The sequence below is a fragment of the Podarcis bocagei genome, assembly GCF_964188305.1.
Source record: "Podarcis bocagei genome assembly, chromosome: 10".
Taxonomy (NCBI): Eukaryota; Metazoa; Chordata; class Lepidosauria; order Squamata; family Lacertidae; genus Podarcis; species Podarcis bocagei.
This window is the reverse complement of record NC_138135.1, coordinates 13,452,025-13,478,378: the sequence shown is the minus strand read 5'-3', so window position 1 is coordinate 13,478,378 and position 26,354 is coordinate 13,452,025. Positions and strand designations below refer to the sequence as shown.

The following is a 26,354-nucleotide window of genomic DNA, read 5'->3' as shown; positions in this document are numbered from 1 at the left end:
AGTTTTTAGGAGGGGGAAATCCTAGTTTTTATTTCCTCTGTGGAGAAGCCAGCAACCGCATTTCGTGAACTCTTAATGATTCATCACTCTCTCCAGTAGCCAAACATTCGGCAGGTCAAGTAGATTTGGGCCTCGGTGCCAGCAACTCCTGCTGCCCTGATAATCCAAGCCATTCCAGGCATGGCGACACTTTCTCTCACCAGCTGCCATTTCTAGTTACCTTTCGTACAGCTGACATAACGCATCGATGTGTGGGAAGCAGTAAAACAGTCATAAGGAAGCCATGGCAAAGATAAATAAGAAGCGGCGCTCGCCCGTCTTTAATGATACCAAGAGAACGAGGAATGCCATTATTTTTATTTTTTGGTTCTGGAAATGATGGTTCAATCACCTGAAAACCGAGCACTCGATTAAAACCAGGAAGTGCCTTTCTGCTCTGTAATCTTCACTGATGTGACTCTCAGAAACAACCCCTCTCATCAGTCACGTGGCACTAAAAGCTTTTCCGCTGCTGTGGTCCTCCTGAGATTTTGGGAAACCATAAAGAGTTCATCCATAATCAATTCAGAGGCACCATTTAGAAAGAGAGGCAGCCACCGCCCACTGGACATGGGAAATCCCCTCAGGAACACATACATCTCAAGTTATTTTGTATGTTCAGAGTGCTGACCAGGCATTCCCTTTTCCGATATATTCTATTCCATTTTCCTCCCTGCTCAGTGTCATGAGTCATCATTAAATTTCTCTTTCCTTATGTTTCCCCACCACCACCCCAAACAGGGGCTGTTGTTTTTTGTACTTCTGCAAACTTTGCAGGTCTTAATCTGAGGCTTGGGGGTTCGATCCCCATGTTTGGCAAGAGATCCCTGCATTGCAGGGGGTTGGCCTAGATGACCCTTGTAACTCCACAAGCCTGTCTCTCTAGCTATCGATCTAGCTATATTCTTCTACACTAATAATAATAATAATAATAATAATAATAATAATAATAATAATAACAACAATAATTTATTTATACCCGCCCTCCCCAGCCAAGACCAGGCTCAGGGCGGCTAGCAACCAATAATAAAAACAAGCTGATTGAAATACAACTTAAAAAACAAGATTAAAATACAACATTAAAACATTAAAATGCAGCCTCATCACAGGAGGAGAAAGGAAAAACGAAAGAGGGGGAGGGAATCAAATTGATTGCAAGCCAAAGGCCAGGCGGAACAACTCTGTCTTACAGGCCCTGCGGAAAGAAATTAGATCCTGCAGCGCCCTGGTCTCATGAGACAGAGCTGGAGCCAGTGTTGAAAAGGCCCTGGCTCTGGTTGAGGCTAATCTAACTTCCTTAGGGCCCGAGACCTCTAGGGTGTTGCTATTTATGGACCTTAATGTCCTCCGTGGGACATACCGGGAGAGGTGGTCCCATAGGTATGAGGGTCCTAGGCCGTGAAGGGCTTTAAAAGTCCTTTAAAGATGGCAACTATATAGGTGGACAGCAACTTCAAGGTTTTTTCTCAGATGAAGGATAGGAGGAATTTCTAGGAATTTAAAACAACAACAAAAACAACAACCTTTCCATCAAAACTGGATGAGTTCAGATTTTGCCTGCAAATGAAGTTGGAGGTCCTTCCACAAATGTCAAGCCATGTCAAGGGCCGTTAAAGGACGGGTGTAATATCTTGGGGTGGATGAACAGTGTCCGAAGCCAGCTTCAAATTGGCAGCAGCACCACCCAAAGTGTTTGCTATTGTTATTTCCTTGGTGATGACACCCCCTCCACAAAACATCATAGTTATAACTACTGCCAAGAATGTCCATGCCCAGGAATACAAACCAAAACTGCTGGTGTGTCAATGGTAAGATATCTGCTGTCAGAGATGTGTCGTGTGAACGAAACTGGAGTCCGCAGCCCAAGCCCAGGATTGTTTCAATTAAAAGAGCAGCAGATCAGAATCCAAGCCTCTCCACTTACAACACCCTCCTTGCCTCCAGGCTTCATCAAGTTAGGTGTTTTTAAGGGCTGTAAAGCAATGAACTTTCCATCAGCGGCATCGTCAGCTAATTAGCCCTCCTGATTACAGTAATTACTATTGATTCACTCCTGAATGACTTCTTAAGTAGCCAAGTGCAAGTTATGCTTGAAAGTAGAAGACCCACATATGAATATTAAACCAGCCACTTCCTTTTGTGTTTTTTTCTTTTTTTAATTTCCCCTCCACCCCATTCCTCATTCAGCTCTCAAGGTACAGCTTGCAAGCTTATATATTTAAAATTGAGAATGGGGGTGTCAAGAATAGGAACCAAACCTTACTTAGAAAAGGCATTCTAATCTCACATGCTGAGATATAGAAAATGTCGTGTATGCATCTGTGGGAGATAAACTTTCAGAGCAAGTAGAACATAGAGCACTTCACCAGTCCAGAGCTAAACCTGATTTTGGGGCTCTTTCTCCATCTGAATCTGATTGGCTTTTCCTGCTCTCCATGGCTGGATTAACTCTTATTCTAATTAAATTACAGGGTAGGAACTCAGGAAAATTGTATCTCTGGTGGTTGGGCTGAGAAAGATTTGTTCCTGAGAACCAGGAGAGCTACTGCCAGTTAGAGTAGACAATATTAGACTTGATGGTTTAATGGTTTATCTTGCTGAAAATGCAACAGCAGAGATTATTATTAAGTGGTGGTGGGGGATGAGTGTTCAGACCCTTGGGCCCTCACTTGTGGGGTGCCTCAGGGTTCCGTCCTCTCCCCCATGCTTTTTAACATCTATATGAAGCCGCTGGGAGAGATCATCAGGGGGTTTGGACTGGGTGTCCATCAATATGCAGATGATACCCAGCTCTACCTTTCTTTCAAATCAGAACCAGTGAAGGCGGTGAAGGTCCTGTGTGAGTGCCTGGAAGCGGTTGGAGGATGGATGGCGGCTAATGGATTGAAGTTGAATCCTGACAAGACAGAAGTACTGTTTTTGGGGGACAGGGGGGGGGCTGGTGTGGAGGACTCCCTGGTCCTGAATAAGGTAACTGTGCCCCTGAAGGACCAGGTGCGTAGCCTGGGAGTCATTTTGGACTCACAGCTGTCCATGGAGGCACAGGTCAATTCTGTATCCAGGGCAGCTGTCTACCAACTCCACCTGGTACGCAGGCTGAGACCCTACCTGCCCGCTGACTGTCTGGCCAGAGTGGTGCATGCTCTAGTTATCTCCCGCTTGGACTACTGCAATGCGCTCTACGTGGGGCTACCTTTGAAGGTGACTCGGAAACTACAGCTAATCCAGAATGCGGCAGCTAGACTGGTGACTGGGGGCGGCCGCTGAGACCACATAACACCGGTCTTGAAAGACCTACATTGGCTCCCAGTACGTTTCCGAGCACAATTCAAAGTGCTGGTGTTGACCTTTAAAGCCCTAAACGGCTTCGGCCCAGTATACCTGAAGGAGCGTCTCCACCCCCATCGTTCTGCCCGGACACTGAGGTCCAGCGCTGAGGGCCTTCTGGTGGTTCCCTCATTGCGAGAAGCGAAGCTACAGGGAACCAGGCAGAGGGCCTTTTCGGTGGTGGCGCCCGCCCTGTGGAATGCCCTCCCATCGGATGTCAAGGTGATGGACAACTACCTGACATTCAGAAAACATCTTAAGGCGGCCCTATTCAGGGAAGCTTTTAATGTATGATATTTTAGTGTTTTTTGGTTTCTGTGGAAGCCACCCAGAGTGGCTGGGGAAACCCAGCCAGATGGGCGGGGTACAAATAATAAATTATTATTATTATTATTATTATTATTCATTCCAGGGTTAATTCTGCTATCACTAAAGCAGATAACCAAGATGGCGGTAGTGGTTTTGCCTAGCAACCAGGCATAGTGGCATGATGTCTGCTGAGGTGGAACATACTCTGATTGGCTTTGTAATTCTGAGGGAGTTTTCCTGTGTATGTTTGGTTGAATGTCTCCCTGCTATGTACAAGGCCTGATGTAAGAAAGACAAAACTTCTCTGAATCTTTCTTCTTAAACCATACACTGTTTTGTGGGGTGTCCTCTGGATTTCTTTTCTCTTTGGAGTCTCCCTGTATTATTTAAGTTACTTTGTGAATGTATCTAAGGCACCTTTCTAGGGGAGGGGGCACCACTGTTGAAGGCAGCCTTAACACGGGCATAAAATAGACTTCAAAGATCATATAATATATTGAAATATGGCAAATTATCTACTGTTTCCCTTTCAATGTAGATTGATTTGGTGTGTGTTCAGAGTATCAGAGGCTCGGTGAGGTTAGCAGAGTAGATGGCTTGCCGTGGATCCTATGCCTGCAGCTTAACACAGTGAAGCACAATTATGCACTGCTGCTGGGGAAGGAGAAAGTCAGAAGACTGCAACTCTGTATATCTGCAGCCAGCAATTTCTCTATGCACAAATCCTGAGCAAGAAGAACCTTTATGAGCAACAGGAACTTAGAAGGTCAACAGAGACGTCCCAGTACGTTTCCGAGCACAATTCAAAGTGTTGGTGCTGACCTTTAAAGCCCTCAATGGCCTTGGTCCTGTATACCTGAAGGAGCGTCTCCACCCCCATCGTTCTGCCCGGACACTGAGGTCCAGCGCCGAGGGCCTTCTGGCAGTTCCCTCATGGCAAGAAGCCAAGTTACAGGGAACCAGGCAGAGGGCCTTCTTGGTAGTGGCACCCGCCCTGTGGAACGCCCTCCCACCAGATGTCAAAGAGAACAACAACTACCAGACTTTTAGAAGACATCTGAAGGCAGCCCTGTATAGGGAAGCTTTTAATGTTTGATGTATTACAGTATTTTAATATTTTTTTTGGAAGCTGCCCAGAGTGGCTGGGGAAGCCCAGCCAGATGGGTGGGGTATAAATAATAAATTATTATTATTATTATTATTATTATTATTATTATTATTATTATTATTATTATTATTAACACTCATTCTTAACTCACCTTGTGCTGGTTCCTGGGGAAGGAAGTGACACTGAAATGAAAGCCTGCCCTGAGTAGATGATTAAAGAGTTATGGGACTCAGCAGAGCTGCAATGGGATATTCCTGTTTAAGGTTTTGTATAGCCGATGCCTATCACAAAACAACAGTCTCTAAAGTTGTTCTGAACTTCCTTACACAAACCATTCTGGGTGTCAGCTGAATGCAGGGACCAACTCAGAAAGAAGAGAAAGATCTCTCCTCAACATGTTGATCATTCTGGTATGAGATAAGCCACAAGTGACAAATACTCTTAGAGAACTGGTTAATGGCTCAGTGGTTTAAATGAGGGAACTGATTAGCAATAGCCTGGCAAAATAGCAAACCAGGAATGCGGTTTAAATGGAGAACAATGATGAACACAAGGAAGGGTGGACAGATGCACAACAGCTGGGTGGTTTCTGTTTTGAATGGATACGTCTTAGCTGAACAACAGCTAGCCGGTCTCCACTATGAATTGGGAACAATGCATTTAAAAGAAGATTTTTAAAAAACTCTATAAAGTTCCCTGCAGACTGTTTAGCAGTTAAGAAATTTGCAAACCAGCATTGCACAGAGTCTAAGAATGCAAGACAGGAACTCCCTACTTCAAATCTCACCTTCTCTACCAAGTCTCAAGGTGGCCTTGGGCAAGTTGCGCTCTTTGAATTTAGGCTCTCCACCCCACTGCCTCCATCCCTATCTGCCACGTAGGAACCATTGTTTCTGCCTATCTTCAATTGTCCCAGTGCTATGGATGTGAGATGCTTTGATTACTTGCAAAATGCACTAATTGATGCTTTTGAATTATGGTGCTGGAGGAGACTCTTGAGAGTCCCATGGACCTCAAGAAGATCAAACCTATCCATTCTGAAGGAAATCAGCCCTGAGTGCTCAATGGAAGGACAGGTCCTGAAGCTGAGGCTCCAATACTTTGGCCACTTCATGAGAAGAGAAGACTCCCTGGAAAAGACCCTGATGTTGGGAAAGATGGAGGGCACAAGGAGAAGGGGACGACAGAGGACGAGATGGTTGGACAGTGTTTTCAAAGCTACTAACATGACTTTGACCAAATTGCGGGAGGCAGTGGAAGACAGAAGTGCCTGGCGTGCTCTGGTCCATGGGGTCACAAAGAGGCGGACACGACTAAACAACAACAAGGAGAAATGCAATAAATGTATGATTAAGTGGGCCAAAGTCTGGGGTAAGTGGAAATGGCTCTGTACATTTTGGGTCACTTTATCACAGGACAATATAAACAGATCAGTGGTGCAACTTGGCGGGTTTCTATTCCTGCAGCAGGGTCCCTGCAGGGTCTCTGTCTTCTGCATCCTAGAGACACCCAATGGGCATGAAAGGGGAGTGTTGTGGCCACTGCATGCTCCAAAGAAAAAGGATTTAGGAATGTGGAAAACACAATGTGCTTCTGCTTCAAGGGAATGGTGTGCAAGCTCCGTTATACCCAACAGAGTTTGCAAGAAAACACAACATTCGTCACTCCCAAAGAAGATATTGGAGCACTCCAAATCATTTGCACATAACAAGGTAAAATGGGTAAGTCCAGTCAAAGGTGACTATAGGGTGCGGCGCTCATTTCGCTTTTTAGGCCAAGGGAGCCAGTGTTTGTCCACAGACAGCTATCTGGGTCATGTGGCCAGCATGATTTAATCACTACTGGTGCATGGAGGACCGTGACGAGTGTCAGAGCTCATGGAAACGCCATTTACTTTCCCACTGCAGCGGTACCTATTTATCAACTTGCACTGGCATGCTTTTGAACTGCTAGGTTGGCAGAAGCTGGGACAGAGCAACGGGAGCTCACCCTGTCGCAGGGATTCACACTGCCGACCTTCTGATCAGCAAGCCCAAAAAACTCAGTGGTTCAAACCACAGCACTACCCGTGTACCTTGATTTGCCCATGTACATGAACAGAAAATAGTGTGCCGAAAAGTAGCACATGGAGATCTGCATTGATCAACGGCAATGAATCCCTAATTGTTATTATTGTACAGTTATAAGGTCTTAGAAGCAACATCAGATATATTCCAGTAAGGTAGAAACATTCAAGGAGGGTGTGAAGCAGGGCAAGTGAGGGGGTGTGACCTGGTAGGAGAGGTGTGTCCCGCGAAGAGTCCCAAGGGTCAGACAGAGAGGCATTTGGCTCCTGGGCAGAAATTCTCCATCCCCACCATAGTTAAACCTCCCTCCATTAATTCATCTTAATCCATTTTAAAAGAGCAACTAATCTAGTGAGCCTTCACTATGGTAGAGAACCCCACAGACAAACTTTGGCCACATTCACACTAGATATTTAAAGCACTATGATACCATTTCAAACAGTCATGTCTTCCCCCAAAGAATTCTACTTTGTTAAAGGTACTGTGAGTTGTTAGGAGACCCCAGTTCCCTTCACAGAGCTACAACTTACAGAGCGCTTTAACAACCAATCCCTCTTCACAGGGAGCTCTTGAGAATTGCAGCAGTGTGAGGGGAATAGGGGCCTCCCAGCAACTCTCAGCACCCTTAACAAACGGCAGTTGCCAAAAAATATTTTGCGGGGGGAAGCAGTGACTGTTTAAAGTGGTGTAAAGTTGAAAGGAATGGTGTGATTTTGGCCTATGTGCCATGAGAAGCAATGCTTTCTTTTGTCAGGCCCAAAGCTATACCCATCTGATTCATTAGACAACTGTGAGTTAAAGCACACAAGGGGGGAAACACCAGCACCTATTTTCCTTTGCACGGGTAAGAATGTAAGGTTTCCGAATAAATCTTTCACTTTGTCTCAACAAAGGAACTGGGTGGCAGCAGCAGTGGTGGTTGTTAGAGACTTATTCTCTGGGCATCACTTGGCTAAGCAACACTAGAATGGAAAGAGATCATCCATAAGAGTAAAGGAGCTGGCATAGGAAACATTCACATTAGATTATCATTATTAATGTAATCAGCATATATATGCACACAGGTACTCCTGGAATAACACAGTTACTATTGAAAACCAACAACAACAACCAATTAAAATCTGATTCGAAACCCACATTAGTAACCGGTAGATGATAGCTTCCATAGATTATTGTCAAGTGATTCATTAATGGCTCTGAGGGAAAACTAAAAGGTCTGTTGAAGCACAATGGGGTACATTTCAATGTTCAAAATGAAAGGACTGGGCGCTTCAATGACTGCAAAGACTGTGAACAATTTGCAATTTTGCTTTTAGTAGAAAAAGGGTAAGCGATGGGCTGCTTAGTTTTAATGCATGCTAAGGAACAATATTCTGCAGCACAGATAGCGTCAAGAGAACCCTTGAAGAAATAAGATGAATCAAACAAAGGCTGTCCCTAATATGCATGGGCACAACCTGAATTTCTATACAGTGCACGCAAACTACTTTGTGTGAGAGTTTGTGTGCGCACACCCATAGCCAGGCAGCTCAGCAGAAATACACCTGTCAGGAATGAATGTGGGGATTGCTCAGTGCTTCAGCACCAAGGGGAGCTGGACTGGACTTCACAGCACAAATGTCACATCGACCTGAGCATCATCTACCCGGAGAAGGTTGTTCCTTCTTTAAATTATGTTAACATGCACTCTCGATACTCACAATACTCCAAATTGTCATAGGGGACAAGAACAGAACAGCAGCCAGAAGCAGAGCACACCTTAGAAACTGTGAAATCTGCTCAACTGCATTTCATGTTATTTGGAGATTTCAGTAAATTGCACTCTCTCTCTCTCTCTCTCTCTCTCTCTCTCTCTCTCTCTCTCTCTCTCTGTGTGTGTGTGTGTGTGTGTGTGTGTTAAAATAAATAAATAACAAAGGGTGAAAAAACCTGAAGAAACTGGCTTTGACGGGTCCAGGATAGAATGGAACTACCCAAGATTTAAGTTACCCTAAAGCACCAATGTTCTGTGCATGTAGTTCAGCTGGTGAAATGCGACTTTCTATCCTCTCTCCCTCTGCCCCTCAAAATTGACCCCAAACCTGATTTTGGGAGTGTGCAGGGAGTTGGGGGGGGATGGGAGAGGAAGAAGCTGCTCTGTTGTATATGTACAGAATTGCAGCATTGGGAGAGATCTTCTGGGATAGCTCAGTCGGCAAAGCATGAGACTCTTAATCTCTGGGTTGTGGGTTCAAGCCTCACGTTGGGCAAAAGATTCCTGCATTGCAGGCAGTCTCTTCCAACTCTGCCATGATTCTATGACCCAGTGACTTTCCTCCCATTTACACAAGGCAGGTACTGGTGTGCAGAGTAGGGGCAGACCCTGCATTCTCCCTCCCCTACATGGGAGAGAGACAGGTTTGGCGATGTGTAGTGATCCACAACACATGAACATGCCGGCCATGTGTGGGGTTGGTGCTTGAACAAGCTTATAAACCCACCTTGCCCTTGGGTGAATGAAGTATAAGCTTCATGAGCTAAGTGAAGTTGCACTGCTTTTTGAAAACACTGTTTTAGCATGGTGTTGTTTGCCACCCTAAGCTCCTTTGTGGGGGAAGAGTTGGTCACAAATGTAATAAATAAATGAGCAAAGCAAGATGGCAGGAGAGAGGGAGCCAGCTGCGAATGGAACAAGCACGCATGAAAGGATGCCTTGCCTGATCGTCAGTAACCTGTCAGGTTTGATGCAGATCTCAGTTTCTGAATTCAATAAAGTTGGGAGCTGGTTGTATGTCTGCTTGGGGTGCAAATGGAAAGGCAGCTACTGGGAGCCTTAAAGTGAAAATCCACTTTTCTTGAAGCCAATACAGTGGTATCTCGGGTTAAGAACTTAATTCGTTCTGGAGGTCTGTTCTTAACCTGAGGTACCACTTTAGCTAATGGGATCTCCTGCTGCCGCCACACGATTTCTGTTCTCATCCTGAAGCAAAGTTCTTAACCCGAGGTACCATTTCTGGGTTGGCGGAGTCTGTAACCTGAAGCCTTTGTAACCTGAAGCATCTGTAATCTGAGGTACCACTGTACCAACATGTCCATTAGGACTCCCAAGCAAGCTGAAGTCAGCTGTGGCAGAGTTATATCCAAATCAATCAACGAAGCTTAAGATAGCTATGATTAACTTGGCCCATTAACTTTTAACACGATTGGAGCCATTGATTGCCAATTATGGTGTCTCCATATTTAAACACGACCCTTCCTCTTTTATTACAATAAAGTTTGGGGAGAACACCACACCTCAGTGGCATCCATCATTTGCTTCACAGCATAAACAGGTATCTCCTCCTTTTATATCACACCCATGTTGCCAGATGCATTTAGACAGCAAGCAGGTTTCAGCGGCCACCTCACATAGGTGACACAAAACTGTAACACCCATCTTTACATTGTTCTTGAAACGAACAGCGCCAATTCCCACTCGCAGTGATCATAATCTTGAGCTGAAATCCTGAATGCACTTCCTGACGCAGTAAATAAAATATAAACAACTGACTCCCCTTAACCCTACAATGTTTGTGTGTCGGATTTGGTAGATTTGCTTGAGAGCTGCCACAAATTATTCCTATTCACCTCCCACGAATGTACTGATCGAAACAGACAATTCAACCCAATTCAAAGTGAGTATCACGCTACTGTGAACATAAACAAACCTTCGGAAGAAACTCTTTACCGTGAAGGTTAAAAATGCAAAGCAAAACCATTCCTCCAACTGCCATGAAATGAGCTAACTTTTTATTATTTCAAAATAGCGTTATTCACACGTGGATCTCATGGTTAATAACACCGCCACCCAGTCCCATTTTGCAGATATGAGAACGTTTTAATTTTTAGAAATAATCTTTTACAACCTTGCAACCCTGAGTGGGTTTTTTCTTCTCTTCAAGACAGGCACTAGAGGAAGTGGAGTGTTTGCTATTTGTTATGTCTTCAGAAATTCTGACATATGTTAGAACAGCTGGATTTTTTTTATTGTTATTCCCAAGACTAAAATTTAAGTAGCATCTCTGTGAAACTGTGGAGCAAGTGGAAATGATCCAAAATAAGATAAGAGTTTGAGGAAGGCTAACAAGAAGCCACTTGTCCAGCCAAAATGTTTCCCTATTAAGCATTCAGGATCTGTAAGTTTCCTTCCTGAAATTAAAGAAGCCGGTATATAGCTTTGCAACTTTGTTCTGGTAGACAAAGTCATAATATGCAAGGGGTTGGAGAGAAATAGTGATCTTTCTCTCTCACTCTCTTTCTCACTCACTCTCCTTAAAGAGATAAACAATGGGAGTGTACTTCATTTCACAGTCTATACAAATAAGATTAGTGGAAATTAAATGGGACAGTTGTTGCTGTTTTTTTGGGGTTGGTTTTTTTTTAAAGAGATAGCATTTTTTTATATATAGCAAAACACACACAACTACAACCCCAGACATACATTAAGCTAGCTTGACAGCTCTATTGTTCTATCGTCCCATTGTCAGCCAAAAAGATGTATTCACACGCTCGGATGTCTGCTAGGGAAAATAGACAAAAGACTACACCCCGCCCCCCCCTCCCCAGAAGCAGGGTGCCAGTCTGAGCAGAAATTCTGGCGCTCGCTCTCTCCCCTTCCCCACCCCCCTTCCTTGCTCTGAAAAGCTTCTGCTAACGGCTGGCTCTTCATGACACCCAAGAACGCTAAGAATCCATTCATCTATGCAATATGAGTTTCTTCCAATTATAAATATATATGCATTTATCTATTTGTCCCCCTCTCCCAAGAAAAGCGCCAAGCGGTCAGTGTGAGCTGTAGGAGGGGAGTGATTAGATGAGGTTATTTATATAACCCAAGCACCAATTTAAGTGGCATTTAGGGAATCGGCTCTAATATGGAGTCTCCCTATTGCTCTTCCCTCGTGCCTTTCCCACCCCCCAATCCCTATTAATGAAGGATGCAATAGAAGAGGCATCATAAAGAAACTGTCGGGTTTGGGACGGGTGGGGGTGGCGAAATTGCTTTTTTTAAAAAATGAAAAAATGAAATTGCTTCCTGTTGGCTTTTGCATTTCAAGCTGTTTGCAACTGGAGGTTCGTGATACAGAAACGCCACTTGCAGAAAAGCAGGGTGTATATGAATATATCCTCCCCCCCAAAAAAATAAAAAATTGGAGCGGGAGAAGAGTACTTGATACCTAGCCACAATGGGCCCTGGCGACTGGGAAAAAGCCCCCGCCTCAAACAGCCCCCGCCTGTACAAAGGAGGCATCAACCTACCTTAAAAGAATCTCCTCACTTCTCATAGTAACAGCGGATTTCGGACAGCGCATGCTTTCTGCACCGATATTTGCAACAAAAGCCGGTTCAGAAGTGCGCTCAAACATCAATGCCACAGTAGCTACCCACTAATGGCTACTCTCTCTCTCTCTCTCTTTCTGTCTCTCGCCAGACGCTGAGTGGCGGAGCAAAGGGGGCCCCTGTAGATTCACTGAACAGAAATAATCCTCTCTGACAAGTTATGTTCTCTGGGCATATTTTACATTAATGCACTAGGCTGCCTATAGGGGTCTTGTTTGCGCTCGCTCTTCCTTGGCTGGTGTTAGCTTCTTGTTCTAATTACCATGAAAAAGGGAGAAAGAAATGTAGGACCCTTCCCCAAAATGAGAGAAAGGATGGGCGGGGGGGGGGGGAGGGAGGAAACACAAGACACAGGAGATCAGGTTTGTGTGTGTGTGTGTGTGTGTGTGTGTGTGTGTGTGTTTAAAGGGACATCTCTCCTCTTTCGGCGGAAGGGAGAACATACAAAAGTCTCATTTGCATACTCCCAACAAACCATCAGTTGTTTCACAAGCATTTCAAGGATGCCAGGCAGACAGAACTTTTGCACACTCAGAGGGGCTGGAATCTGAAAGTTCTTTTTAAGACTCACAGCATGAGGTCCTCTTTCCCTCATTCCCAACACATTCCAAGCTAAGTGGTTTTATCGAATCTATGAGCCCCAGAAGAAGGGAGGGAGGGGCAGGGAACCAGAAGAAAGTTTTCATTTAGGGGCTTAGTGGTTTTTTGTTTTTTAAAAAAGCTTGCCCTTTTTTGTCTTTTAACCCCTAGTGAGCCACTCGCTCTGTACTCCTCTGTATCAGTTCAGTACAACGTGACTCTATACAGTGGTACCTCGGGTTACAGACGCTTCAGGTTACAGACTCCGCTAACCCAGAAATAGTACCTCGGGTTAAGAACTTTGCTTCAGGATGAGAACGGAAATTGTGTGGCGGCGGCACAGCGGCAGCGGGAGGCCCCATTAGCTAAAGTGTTGCTTCAGGTTAAGAACAGTTTCAAGTTAAGAACAGACCTCCGGAACGAATTAAGTACTTAGCCCGAGGTACCACTGTATTGCGATTTGGGTAAATACTTTCTCTCTCTCTCTTTTAACTGAAAATAAAGATTGTAGCAATAACTCCCTCCTAGCAGCAATGAGCCAGCCCTAGCTATCATTTTGCTTTTCCTGGAAAATGCTCTCCTCGCCCACCTTAGGCAATTTTTCACTTCTCTTTGCTAACATGTTCATTTCCATGGCTTGCCCTCAACAACGCAACAGTCACAGGCCAGATTAAACAAACCCCAGCACACTAACGGAAGCCAGTGCAAGAACTCCTAGTCACACAGTACAGTGGTGCCTCAGGTTACATACGCTTCAGGTTACAGACTCTGCTAACCCAGAAATAGTGCTTCAGATTAAGAACTTTGCTTCAGGGTGAGAACAGAAATCGTGCTCTGGCAGCACGGCAGCAGCAGGAGGCCCCATTAGCTAAAGTGGTGCTTCAGGTTAAGAACAGTTTCAGGTTAAGTATGGACCTCTGGAATGAATTAAGTACTTAACCCGAGGTACCTCTGTATTTCCCAACTTTTCCTCCCCTACGCACTACCCTCGCTTGCTGTGTATCATAGGCACCAGTGATACGGGGCCCAAGGCCCTTTGCCCCCAAAATAAATTTTGAGGGGGCAGGCCTTCATAGAAACTTCTTGCATGGGGTCAAGAGGTGAGCGGGCTTTGGAAGGCAAGGTCTGCACCCAGTTGTGCGCAGCAGAAGAAAGCACAGTTTTGTGACCCACTTTGAGGTTTTTCACAATCAAGTAGTGTATAAATTTTATGAAATAAATAAATAACAAATCGAGGAGGCAGAACTTTGTTTTTGATTCAGCAGCACGCTTTTTATGTTGGATTCGCATGGATCATGCACGTTCAAATCCATACCTTTGCATAGTGCGCACATGCCACAAGCAGTGTGCAATAGAGATATGCCTCTATTCCATCCAGCTTGCAAATGCTTATCTAAATTTTGCTTACCATGGACAGATCCTGATTAATATATTTGACAAGGCTTCATGGAGCCAGGGGGAAGTGGCCATCTGGTTGGGCCATTCCCATCTCCATACAATCTCAGGGATCAGGTCTGGACTCTCCCCACTCAGGAACCCCAGTTAGAACATCTAAAGAAAAGTATTGCCAAGCCCTGGCAATGGTACAGCTTCCACAGTTCAAAAACAGGGCAAAAGCCCATCAGCATTGCCAGCAATCGGCACAATGGTTCTCTTTCAGAAAAGAGGGAAAAAAACTGCTTCACTAAAGACCCTTTGGGTTTCACTAGGAAAATCAATGGAACTTCTGTTGGGAGAGTTCAGTGAACCCAACAGTGGAAAATCCTCCGTCAGCTTTGTTCTTACTTGGAGAACGTGGCAGAGGTTTACTAGTCGGGGGGGGGGGCTCCAGGCGTCCTTTTCAGTGTGAATTCATGACAATTTGTGCTCCAGAGGGTATTGGTAAGGCAGATAAAATGGTGAATTCGGACTTTCAAAAAGCGTTCCTCGCCAAAGACTCCTCAGTGGATCAGGAATTGTGGCAAGAAGCAAAGAGGGGCGTGGAATGGACAGTTCTCTGAATGAAGAAGTGTAGACACTGGAGTCTCCCAAGGATTGGTATTGAGACCTGTGCTTTTAAAGGTGTTCATAAATGATGTAGAGTTAGGGGTGAGCAGGGACGTAGCCAAGTTTGATGATCATACTAAACTGCTCAGGGTCATTTTTAAAAATGGATTAAGAAGAGTTCCAAAAGGGCATCTCCAGACTGAGTGACTGGGCAGTAAAATCGCAAATGCAATTAAACACCAACAAGAGTAACGTGATGCTCATAAAGGTAAAGGTAAAGGGACCCCTGACCATTAGGTCCAGTCATGGCCGACTCTGGGGTTGCTGCACTCATCTCGCTTTATTGGCCGAGGGAGCCGGCGTACAGCTTCCGGGTCATGTGGCCAGCATGACTAAGCTGCTTCTGGCTAACCAGAGCAGCGCACGGAAACGCCGTTTACCTTCCTGTCGGAGTGGTACCAATTTATCTACTTGCACTTTGACATGCTTTCAAACTGCTAGGTTGGCAGGAGCAGGGACTGAGCAATGGAAGCTCATCCCGTCACGGGGATTCGAACCGCTGACCTTCTGATCGGCAAGTCCTAGGCTCTTTGGTTTAACCAACAGTGCTAGGGGTCAATAAATTATGAATTTCACATTCATGCTCCAGGGGTCTGAAGTGGTGGTGAGTGACCAGGAATGAGACCTTGGGGCTGTAGCGGAATAGCTCAATGAAGATGTCGCTCCACTGTAACCACAAAATAGCTCAAATTCCATGCTAGGAAAGGAATTGAAAATAAAACTGCTGATCTCATAATGTCGTTACGCAAATCTACAGTGTAACTACATTTGGAGTGCATTTCTGGGCTGCCTCACCTCGAAAAGGATATTGCAGAATTTGAAAAGGTTCCAAAAGGAGCAACAAAAATGATCGGGGGAAGAAAGGTTACAGGATTTTGGAATTTATAGTTTACAGCAAAAAAAGAATCAGAGGTGACATAAGAGATGTGTATAAAATCACACATGGCATGAATTAAGAGGATAGAGAAAAGTTTTTACCCCTCTCCCATAACATTAGAAATGGTGGATATCCCACAAGGATCACTGGTGTCAGGCAGCAGAGGAACCAACCCCTACGGCAGGTTGCCAGGAATGGACAAGGCAAGGGAAAGTTCTCACCAACTGTGTTTTATTCAATATTTATTAAATATTTACAGAGAGAGGCTTAGAAATGAAGCCTCTTGGAACAATGGTGTTGCTCTGAGTAAATCTCCGCTCCCCTTCTCTCCCACTTTCTCATTCATCATCCCTTCTACGGGTGGCGCTGAGGGCCCTTTCCTTCTGAGCCCTTTGCTCTCCTACTTTTAAGGCTCACCGGGTTCTGGGAGATGGTGGGTCTGGAATGCTTTATAGTGATAACATGCCAGCCAACTGCTCCACCTCTGCCTGCTCCTTCTTCTCTCCCATTATTTCCCAACTTCTCCCCTCATCTTCCTCTGAGCTGTGACCTCCCTCAAAGCCCTGTTGCAACTCTGAGCTATCTTCTTCTTCTCTGGAAGGGAAGGGTCAGGCTGGGGAGGCAGTCTCCTCCATTCCTCCTCTGCCCAGTCCCTGACAATTGGTGCCCACTAGCTTGGAGGATTAGACAAATTTATGGGATGCAGGTGGCGCTGTGGGTTAAACCACTGAGCCTAGGACTTGCCGATCAGAAGGTCAGCAGTTCGAATCCCCGTGATGGGGTGAGCTCCTGTTGCTCGGTCCCTGCTCCTGCCAACCTAGCAGTTCGAAAGCACATCAAAGTGCAAGTAGATAAATTGGTACCGCTCTGGCGGGAAGTTAAACGGCATTTCCATGCGCTGCTCTGGTTCACCAGAAGCGGCTTAGTCATGTTGGCCACATGACCCAGAAGCTGTACGCCGGCTCCCTCGGCCAATAAAGCGAGATGAGCGCCGCAACCCTAGAGTCGGCCACGACCGGACCTAATGGTCAGGGGTCCCTTTACCTTTAGCATGGAGGATTAGACAAAGTTATGGAGCATTTGGATCTCAATGGCTGCTCAATGGCCTCCCCCCACTGTTGGGGGAAATATGTCCCTGAATATCAGTTGCTGCAAACCACAGGAGTACTTTTGTGCTCTGCTCCACCTTCCTAGGTTCCCACAGGCTTCTGGTTGGCCTTTCTGAGAACAGGACGCCAGGCAAGACAGGACATTTGCCCGATCCAACAGGCTGGAAGTTCTTAATGGGGACGGAACACACTCGAGACCCTCAACAAACAGATCTGCCCCCAGTGAGTTTACAGCATCTCTGTGAAATCCACACACACCTCAAGTTAATTTCTTGCTGACCTCATGGTGATTAATGCAAATTAAATTTCACGCTAATTGGCCTGAGCAGCTTTGCATGCAAACCCGAAATTGGTTATTTTCGCTAACGGTGTTAAAAAGATACTTCTGCTGTTTGCTCAATAAGTTGGATATAAATCGTTATTAGTTTTAGGGCACGCTTGTAAAAACCCACCCAGCACCTGATATCAAGATAGGGAGGACAAAGGGTAAGAAGACAGAATTCAGAGTCCCACAGTTTTCTCTGTTGCCCAGAATTAGTAGTCTGTTTATGATAATAAAATTGATGGTGATGTTGATAAGAGTAATCCACCTGCACCGCTGGTTTCTTTAGATTCCCAGTTGCCTGTTAACAAACCTTGTACCATATTGGCCCAAATATAAGCTGCCCTTTTTTTTCCAAATTCCAACTGTGAAAAGTTAAAGTGCGGCTTAAATTCGCGACCTTACAAAAATGTGCTTTTACGATATTGCTGCTGAAATAGACATACGGTAAAACGAAACGGGTGTGAGTGCCTGTGGAATTTTAAGGAAGCGGCTTATATTTGGGTATTGTCTCCCCCCCCCCGAATTTTAAAGGTGCAGCTTATATTAGGGTGCGGCTATATTCGGGCCAATACGGTACATTGTTCTGTGCAAAATTGCCCCTCCCAATATTGTCACCCTGTTTGTTCAAAACTACAAATCTATCATCCAATCTTCTAATCAATTTTTAACTTTAACACAGATAGGGATGAGCAAATATATTAATTTTGGGGGGTTTTCCCTGGTTCAGTTCTCCACATTTTTACAAATTTGTGATTTTTTTTGAAAAAAAGAAGACCTTGTGACAATTCTTCAGAATTCCACTGCAAATTTCTTGAATATATAAATTTTGCACACAGTTGTCTCTGAAGTGCACATTTTTGCAAAGCAATTTCCCCATATATGGTGCATTTTTGCATGCTTTTCCCCACTAAGGTATGCAAACCTAACCCCAGTACAGTGGTGCCTCGCAAGACGAAAAGAATCTGTTCTGTGATTCTCTTCGTCTAGCGGTTTTTTCGTCTTGCAAAGCAAGCCCATTGACGGATTAGCGGATTAGCGCTATTAGCGGCTTTTAGCGGCTTATCTGCTGATCGGATCAGCTGATAAGCGGCTTAGCGGCTTAGAAAAGGGGGGGAAAGGAAAAAAACCCGCAGGAACTCGCAAGACATTGTCGTCTTGCGAAGCAAGCCCATAGGAAATTTGTTTTGCGAAGCACCTCCAAAACGGAAAACTCTTTCGTCTAGCGAGTTTTCTGTCTTGCGAGGCATTTGTCTTGCGGGGCACCACTGTATATACAGCTTTTGTACATAGTATGCGGCTGGAGAACTACATTGCAAAATTCAGAGAAGTCTGGATTTTGGAAGACGACTGTGTTTCGATTCATGGTGTTGCTGTTTTTAAAGTGCGAATTAGGTTAAGTTTCACTTTAAATGTTAATTGATTATAATTTTTTTTCCCACCCCTAGAGGCAGCTGAAATCAGCTGAAATCAAACCTGAGGTGATCTTGCTTTGTTGGGAAGGATAAGACAATTCAGGCCCTTGAATAGGAGGCAACTTTAGGATCAGGTCCCACTCTAGTTGCCATGGTTTGTGGTGGCCATATTCTGTTCCACCAACAGCAACCTAAGTGGTCTCAGCAAAATAAGTATTCTTCTAGGTACCTCATCCCATCTTTGATGTTCACTGTTCTTGAAAATCACACCTTGACGGTTCAGCCGCAGGTGGCCATCATTCAGCGATCCCTTCACTTCCTGGTATATTTCATTGAATTCCAATGTATCCACCATGTTAACAGCACCTCCACCCCCCCTCACCCCACTATGACAAGGGTTGAGGTCACACCAGCAAAACGTGCCGAGTTGTTCTTGGAGGAAAGTTTTGCAAAGGGAACCAGGCAGGGAGAAGACAAGCTGCCTTAGTCCTTCCCTGGAACGTGGGATCTTCTCCATCTAGTTCTAACAGAAGCAAAGGGAACACAAAGACACAGAGGACTAGAAAACACTTGGGGGGGGGACCTCACTTCCTCCTTCCGGGGCCGTTGGCTTTCGGTCGCACAGTCGCTTAGTGCTCTCTTGCCTCTCTGGTTTGAATCTGATGTTGTGTCTAACAGCAGATAAGGACTAAGAAGCCAGGCTCTGAATATCCCTATCAAGCCTGGCCAATTCAGAGGCTTCTTATCGTGTGCCAATCAGAGGGGTCAAGGCACACCCCCCTATGCCTTTCTGTGCTGCACGAAGGCTGAGGCTACGTCACACCGCATCCATGGTTCCAAACTTGGCTAGCATCCACCCCTCACCCGATGCCATTTTCGTCCCTGACATAATGATCATCACAACTAGACGCATTGTTTAAGGGCTAAACTAAGTCAACTGAAAGACTCTGCTCTGTAACTCCCCGACATCAGCCAGAATAATATGCAAGGCCCTCATTGTCTCTCTCTCACACACTTGATAAAGAAGCAGAGCTATAGCAGAGCTCAAATCCTAAATCATGGAAGCCAAAGAGCTAGAACAAAGAATCATTTCATCGGCACGTATTTGGGGAAGACAAGTCTGGCAGGAAGCCAAATATACAAAAAAATAAAATAAAATCACACTCGAGATGCTATTACAGCATCATATACAGTATACACCATTAAGTTGGAACGTCAATCATCAGGCCAGACTCTAATGGCTCACTGGGGCTCCATTTGGCTATCAGTTTGGTATCAAACAGAACGGCAGGCATTGCTCAGCCTTTTGGGATCCTCTGGAGTGGCTGACGTTTCAAGTGAAAATGCATTTTTGCACCAGCACTCAGTGTTGGGGATGTGGTTGTTGGGAAGAACATTTCAACCCTTTACAGAAGATGCTAAAAATGTGAGTTGCTAAAGTATTCGGGTCCCTCTACCTTGGCCTCTTCGTTGAAAGGGTGTTTGTGAATATTGAGCTCCCATAGCAAACACCTGCCTGCACATGCTGTAACCTCAGTTTAAGAAAAGAAATGTCCAGACCCTAAACCGGTGGTTTTCTTTGAAAATATGATCAAAATAGCTAGAAATCCCCGGTTCCCACTTTCAAAACCTACAAACAGGTGGGTGAGAGAAGACCATTTGGTGCTGCTGCTGTTGCTGCTGAGCTACAGTTTTACACTGTACTGAGAAGATGCCCTTTTATTGCTCAACACTTTTAAAAATACGAATAACCAATAGCATGTGTGCACACATTTGCATGTGTTCATGGTCACTGGTAAAACCCTGCATGTTTAATAGCAACTCTGAGAGGGTTGAATCCTACTCAGAATTGACCTATGGACATGTATGAACCCAAGTCAGTCATGCAAACTAATTTCAATGGATCTACTCTGAGTATGACCAGCGGACAGGTCCGTTCTTTTCAACGGATCCATACAGAGTCAAAATAAGTTGGGTATTCTGAATTGCAGCTTGCCGGTAAAGGCGTTTGAGCCCCCTGTGACAAATGAAACCAAGATTATGTCAACTGACATGGCAAACATACAACCCAACATTCTGATCGAATCTTACAACACCAAAGGCCAAACCACAATTGGTCAATTAACCTCACCCTTAGTCCTCACATTCTCACCATTAGAATATCCCCCAGATTTAGGTTTGTTGAGGCCCTAAGCTACTGAACGTAATGGGGCCCTTTATATGTCCAGCTGTCCTTTGTCAACAACAAATTGTCACTGTTTTTTTTTTGTGTTGAATATATGCTATATGGTAATTTATGGACCTAATAGGTATCTAAAGCACAGATTGAGGTTGAATCCTGACAAGACAGAAGGACTGTTTTGGGGGGACAGGAGGTGCCTAAACAGGGCTGACTTCAGATGTCTTCTAAAAGTCAGATAGTAGTTTATCTCCTTGACATCTGATGGGAGGGCGTTCCACAGGGCAGGCACCACTAACGAGAAGGCTCTCTGCCTGGTTCCCTGTAACCTCACTTCTCGCAGTGAGGGAACCGCCAGAAGGCCCTCAGTGTCTGGGCTGAATGATGGGGTGGAAATGCTTCTTCAGGTATACTGGGCCGAAGCCATTTAGGACTTTAAAGGTCAGGACCAACACTTTGCATTGTGCTCGGAAACATACTGGGAGCCAATGTAGGTCTTTCAGGACTGGTGTTATATGGTCTCGGTGGCCACTCCCAGTCACCAGTCTAGCTGCTGCATTCTGGATTAGTTGTAGCTTCCGGGTCACTTTCAAAGGTAGCCCTATGACTTTTGAATTATGGTGCTGGAGGAGACTCTTGAGAGTCCCATGGACTGTAAGAAGATCATACCTATCCATTCTGAAGGAAATCAGCCCTGAGTGCTCACTGGAAGGACAGACCCTGAAGCTGAGGCTCCAATACTTTGGCCACCTCATGAGAAGAGAAGACTCCCTGGAAAAGACCCTGATGTTGGGAAAGATGGAGGGCCCAAGGAGAAGGGGACGACAGAGGACGAGATGGTTGGACAGTGTTCTCGAAGCTACAAACATGAGTTTGACCAAACTGCGGGAGGCAGTGGAAGACAGAAGTGCCTGGAGTGCTCTGGTCCATGGGGTCACGAAGAGTCGGACACGACTAAATGACTAAACAACAACATGACGGGTTGGGTAACATGTGTCCCTCTAGATATTGTTGGACTACAACTCCCATCCCTGACCATTGCTAGGTTATCTTGTCTGAGGCTGATGGGAGTTGAGAGTCCAACACTATCTGGAGGGCCACAGGTTAACCACCCTTCCCTTATCAGTTCCACTCATTCAAACAGAACTAAACACATAGAGGAGGAATGAGTAGAAGTCAACCTGCTTTGTGAATTTAAAGTCACCCAGCAGGCAGTGAGATCACCATCACTATTAGGCACCCTCAGCGGAGTTTTGCATATCAATGCCAAGCGGCACACGGATGTTTCTGCTGCTTGGGTGTCAAGAGATTTCGAAAGGTATGAGCAGGATACTGCGATTTTTGACTTCTCATTATCCATGCCATCCATGTTTTTCTAGTTCACAAAATATATTCAATGGGATAACAGATAGCCGGCACAAGGTGAATGCAAATGAAGTTGAGGAGACCTGCAGGAATATACAGGACAAACTTAACAGGCAAGCGATTCAAAAAATGTCACCCGTGCTGAAATCAAAACAAGCAGCAAGGAAAGAATAAATCTGCTACTCTTTAAGGTGCCCCAAACCTCTGCTATTTTTTTCTGCTGCAGCCTGGATACCCCTAAAGAAATAAGAAAAGTGTGGTTGTGCCCTCCATTATACCAACACATTGCCTATAACTACAGAAGGGACTCTCCATTTCTCATTTCCCCTCCCAATCTTATATTCAATTCCTTGCATTTCCATGTCTCTTTGTGAATTATTATTTTTTAAAGTCCTCTTGAAATTTCATCTGTATTCTAGTGTGAATTTCTCAGAATATGCATATTTTTAAGGATTTCCCCCCTAATATACCCACTATTGCAAAGCAAATAATGCATTTCTATATGCTATTTTCACTAATATACGCATTTTAAAGCACACTTTATCCCAATATTTGCATTTTTGTACACATTACTAGGTTGGAGAGCGACACTGCAAAATTCAAAGAGGTGCGAATGTTTGAAAGCTGGCTGTAGTTTGGTCTGCAGGACGTTTCGGAAAGGGAGGGTAAGGTAAGCTTGCCTTTAAATGTGAACTGAATAGAATTTCTCCCCCACCCCTATCTATTATACAGAAGACATTCATTTGTCTCTCATTAAACACACATTTACTGAAACCATATGAAGGCTCCACCCTGAGTTTCTTGGAAGATGGGCTAGATACAGATGTGGTTAATGACTGGCAACCACATCAGTTGCCAGAGCTCATAAATTTAAACCCATCATGGTCAAACACAAAATAAAAGCTTTTTTGGGGACATGAACTCCCTTCCTTGCTATGTGGGCCTTAAGAGTGCACAATTTTGTAGAGTACTAATGCCCCTCCTCGCTACAGCACATTCTCTCCCAAGCAGAAATTTCTCATGTCATCCTCAGTTAAATTGTACGCGATGACTCTGTCGTTGGAATTATTCCATGGAGGAGACAACTTGGTGACTGCCAACTTCATTAAAAATCTTCCCTTGGACTTCATGGGGGCACTCATTCACACTGAACAAACAAACACACACAGCCTTTATGGCCGAGAACAAAGGGAGTTTTCCTCACTTTTGTTTGATGTCAATCACTCTCGAGATTAAAGCTGCTGTTTTATGCATTCATAGATTCCTCTTCCCCCTGCTCCCCATTTCTGATCTGCTTTTTTTTTGAAGGCTCACTATACACTTCAAAAGGTGTACACTTAAAAATTAAAAAAACAACACAGAAGCAGTGTTCACAATAGGCAGCCTTGTATGCCAGAGTATAAGGCACCAGAATATTTTAATTATATGCTTCCCCGTCCCAATCCAGACCTATCCTGAACTATGGGTAGGGTATATCATATCTGTATTGAAACTTTGAGCATTTGCTAAGCAGTGGAATGAGTATAGAAGCGCCTTCACTAAGCTTGCTATGAATATATCCTTCCCTTTCCAGGACTGAGCTCTGGAGGGGGGGAAAAAAGAATTTGTAGCAAACCACAGTGAAAAGTTTGCAGCAAACCACAGTGAACAGTACTGAATGGCTAGCAACTGTGATGCTGCATAGAAACCTTTTCCCATTGTGGCCCCCGAAGGGCTTTTTACTTCTAAAACTGTATACTTACACACCTTCAGGGTGGGGAGGAGACCGTGTGGACATCAAGGAAGGTCTCTATAACTCCATGTGCAGCCAGAGGCACTACGTTGGCACCACCTGCCATAACTACTACTATATTTATGTCGGGAATCAAGCCTTTATCAAGAGAAACTGGCTACTCTCCCAGGCACCCGGCTTGATCTCCTGTTGACCTCCCTGTCTGCATTCCCCAGCAAGATCCAGGCTAGGTCGCGATAGGCGATCCTTCTCAGCGTGAGAAGAACACACCCCTCTTTCCTGCCCCCCAGCAGGGGAAAGAGATAGACAGAAACGTATTTACATGCCTTTATTTCTGTCTTTGCAGCGTTACAGAAAACATGACTGCTCTCTTCAAACTCCAGCAGTCGAGAGACTAAACTCCTCCTGTACTTCCTGTACAAGAGCAAAAGGAAGAGCTCATATTACACTCTGAGCTAATTCCAGTGCTTCACACTGTGAATAGACTGTCCCTCTGCTTCCCACGGACAGTCCCAACATTCCCATTATGTTTTGCTTTCAAGCTACCAGCAGCTCGCGGCTGCATTGCTTCAATATCGTAACAATTTATACATAAAGAAACAGCTGACTCAAATGCAACCCAGAGTAGTTTTGAAAATGTTGCAGTTCCCCCCCAAGGCAAATGGGTAAATGCACATCAGGTTCTTATTACAGCAGGAAGCAGGTACCCCCCTCGGCACACTGCAGTAGGAGGAGGAGCAACTGATCTAGCATTTGAGCCGATAAAACATGCATCTGCCTCATAGGTTGTGATGTTGGGAGAGATAAGGACCATGGCTGAAGATCTGTGATGTCATGTTAAGTATCACATCTGTCTTCACCCTTAAAGGTGGACATTAAGTGTCACATTGACTTCCCGGAATTCCAAAAACATTTTGCTAGCAACAGTCACAGGTCACCTGTGCCACAACTGGGTGCTGATGATCATCCAAACGGGATGGATACACACATATGAAGGACAGTGATAACTGCTAATAATCAGAGATATCAGTAACTGCTGACCCTCACAAAATTTGTCTGTGATTATCAACTGTCCTGAATGAGCCAGCTCCCAGAGACGGTTTGCAACTAGCTGAAAAACCAGCCAGGAACAGAGAGGGTTAACTGCCAGGCAGGATGAGCATTGGCTAGTGCCAGCTCCCCCACCCCTTGGAATGCCGGTTGATAAGGGAATGGCTGAGAGCTCGCCGGAACCCAGCCCACGTTCTCGAGAAGTACAAACTGGCAAGAACAGAGAAGGAAGCAGTTTGTCAGAACGGGAAGAGATTGGAGCTGAGCCAATCCCTCCTAAGAGTAGGTTAAGGGGAGAGCTGTTAGACAGGAAGCAAAACAAAAGATGTAAGAAGCAAAAGTTCAGTTGCTTCTGGTCACGCCCGAAGCAGTCTTCAGAAGGGTCATCTTGATTGATGATGGTGGAGGCTGTGTTAGAGCCATCCGGCGTTATCTCTTTGTTTTGACAATAAAGCATCCTTTTTACTTAACTACGCTCACTGTGCTATCAAGCCGGGGACTGGACTCCTGACATCAGCATTCAACCACATCAACCTGCTTAGAGACTAAGATCAGCAGGGAAGGCCCTGTGAGGTTTGAGGGGTGGTAACACATGAGAGGGCATTCTTTGTGGTGGCCCCCTGGTTACAGATGACCTTCCTTCTGGGGCCCATCTTGAGCCACCATTGTAAGATTTTTTTTTTTTACTATCAGTCAAGATACACCACTTTCCTATGACACTGGTGGAGTTGCTATTTTGTGCTAGTGTTTTCTTACTCCCTCATTGGTTGTTTTATGGTTTCATTTTACCACTTCAATGTAATTCACCAGATAATTGCTACCCATCCTGGGTCCATTCAATGAATGGAAGGCAAAAAGGAAAAGAAAGACTTAGTCACTGAATTTTGAACACTGAACATTACATACATGCAAATCACAGATACAGATCTCTCTTCCCCAACGATCTATTGCAATATCCTCAAAGTCAATTAATACTTTTAAGAAAATTTCGAAGAGGATTATGACTGTTACAGTTATGAATATTTTTTTTTAATCCCAATTTTCTTATGGAGTCTCAAAGCAGCTTACAATAAATAATGCATAATGATGCAAATACAAATGTTTTTGCCCTAAAGAAATATTCTAAACAGTCAGTCGGCTATATAGCATGGCATACATTTCCTTAAGATGAAAGCCAGGGAAAGAAAGATGGGAGGGCACCAAACACGAGAACCAATGAAGAAGAAACCTTAGTGGTGCACAGAGAATAATTTATTAGCCCAGTGCATTTCAAGTAATGTCTTGAAACACATTGGGCCAATGAACTATTTTCCATAAACCTTTGAGATCATCTTCCTTCTTGCATTTCCTTGTCCTCCACTGCTGGTTCTTTGTTATTATATAATTAAGGGCACAGTCCAAACCACAGCCACTACCCCAAAGAAAGGTGGGAACACCATCACACCTGTAGCTCTGCTGTGTAGGCTACTTGAA

General features: G+C 44.8%; 1 protein-coding gene across 23 annotated transcripts in view; it reads right to left on the bottom strand.

The window, feature by feature from the left end:
• CELF2 (CUGBP Elav-like family member 2) overlaps positions 1-26,354 on the bottom strand; it is a 552,082-nt gene that overhangs the window by 371,210 nt on the left and 154,518 nt on the right. For 3 of the 23 annotated variants that reach the window (XM_081210104.1, XM_081210106.1, XM_081210108.1), the window contains exon 1: positions 12,127-12,341. The exons of 6 other annotated variants lie outside the window; for them this stretch is intronic. In XM_081210104.1, coding sequence (XP_081066230.1) covers positions 12,127-12,233 — 107 coding nt within the window. In that variant the 5' untranslated portion in view covers positions 12,234-12,341. Of the gene's footprint in view, positions 1-12,126; positions 12,351-26,354 lie in introns of those variants that run through there. 14 more of the 23 variants (XM_081210123.1, XM_081210109.1, XM_081210114.1 and 11 more) reach the window with 9 other exon arrangements.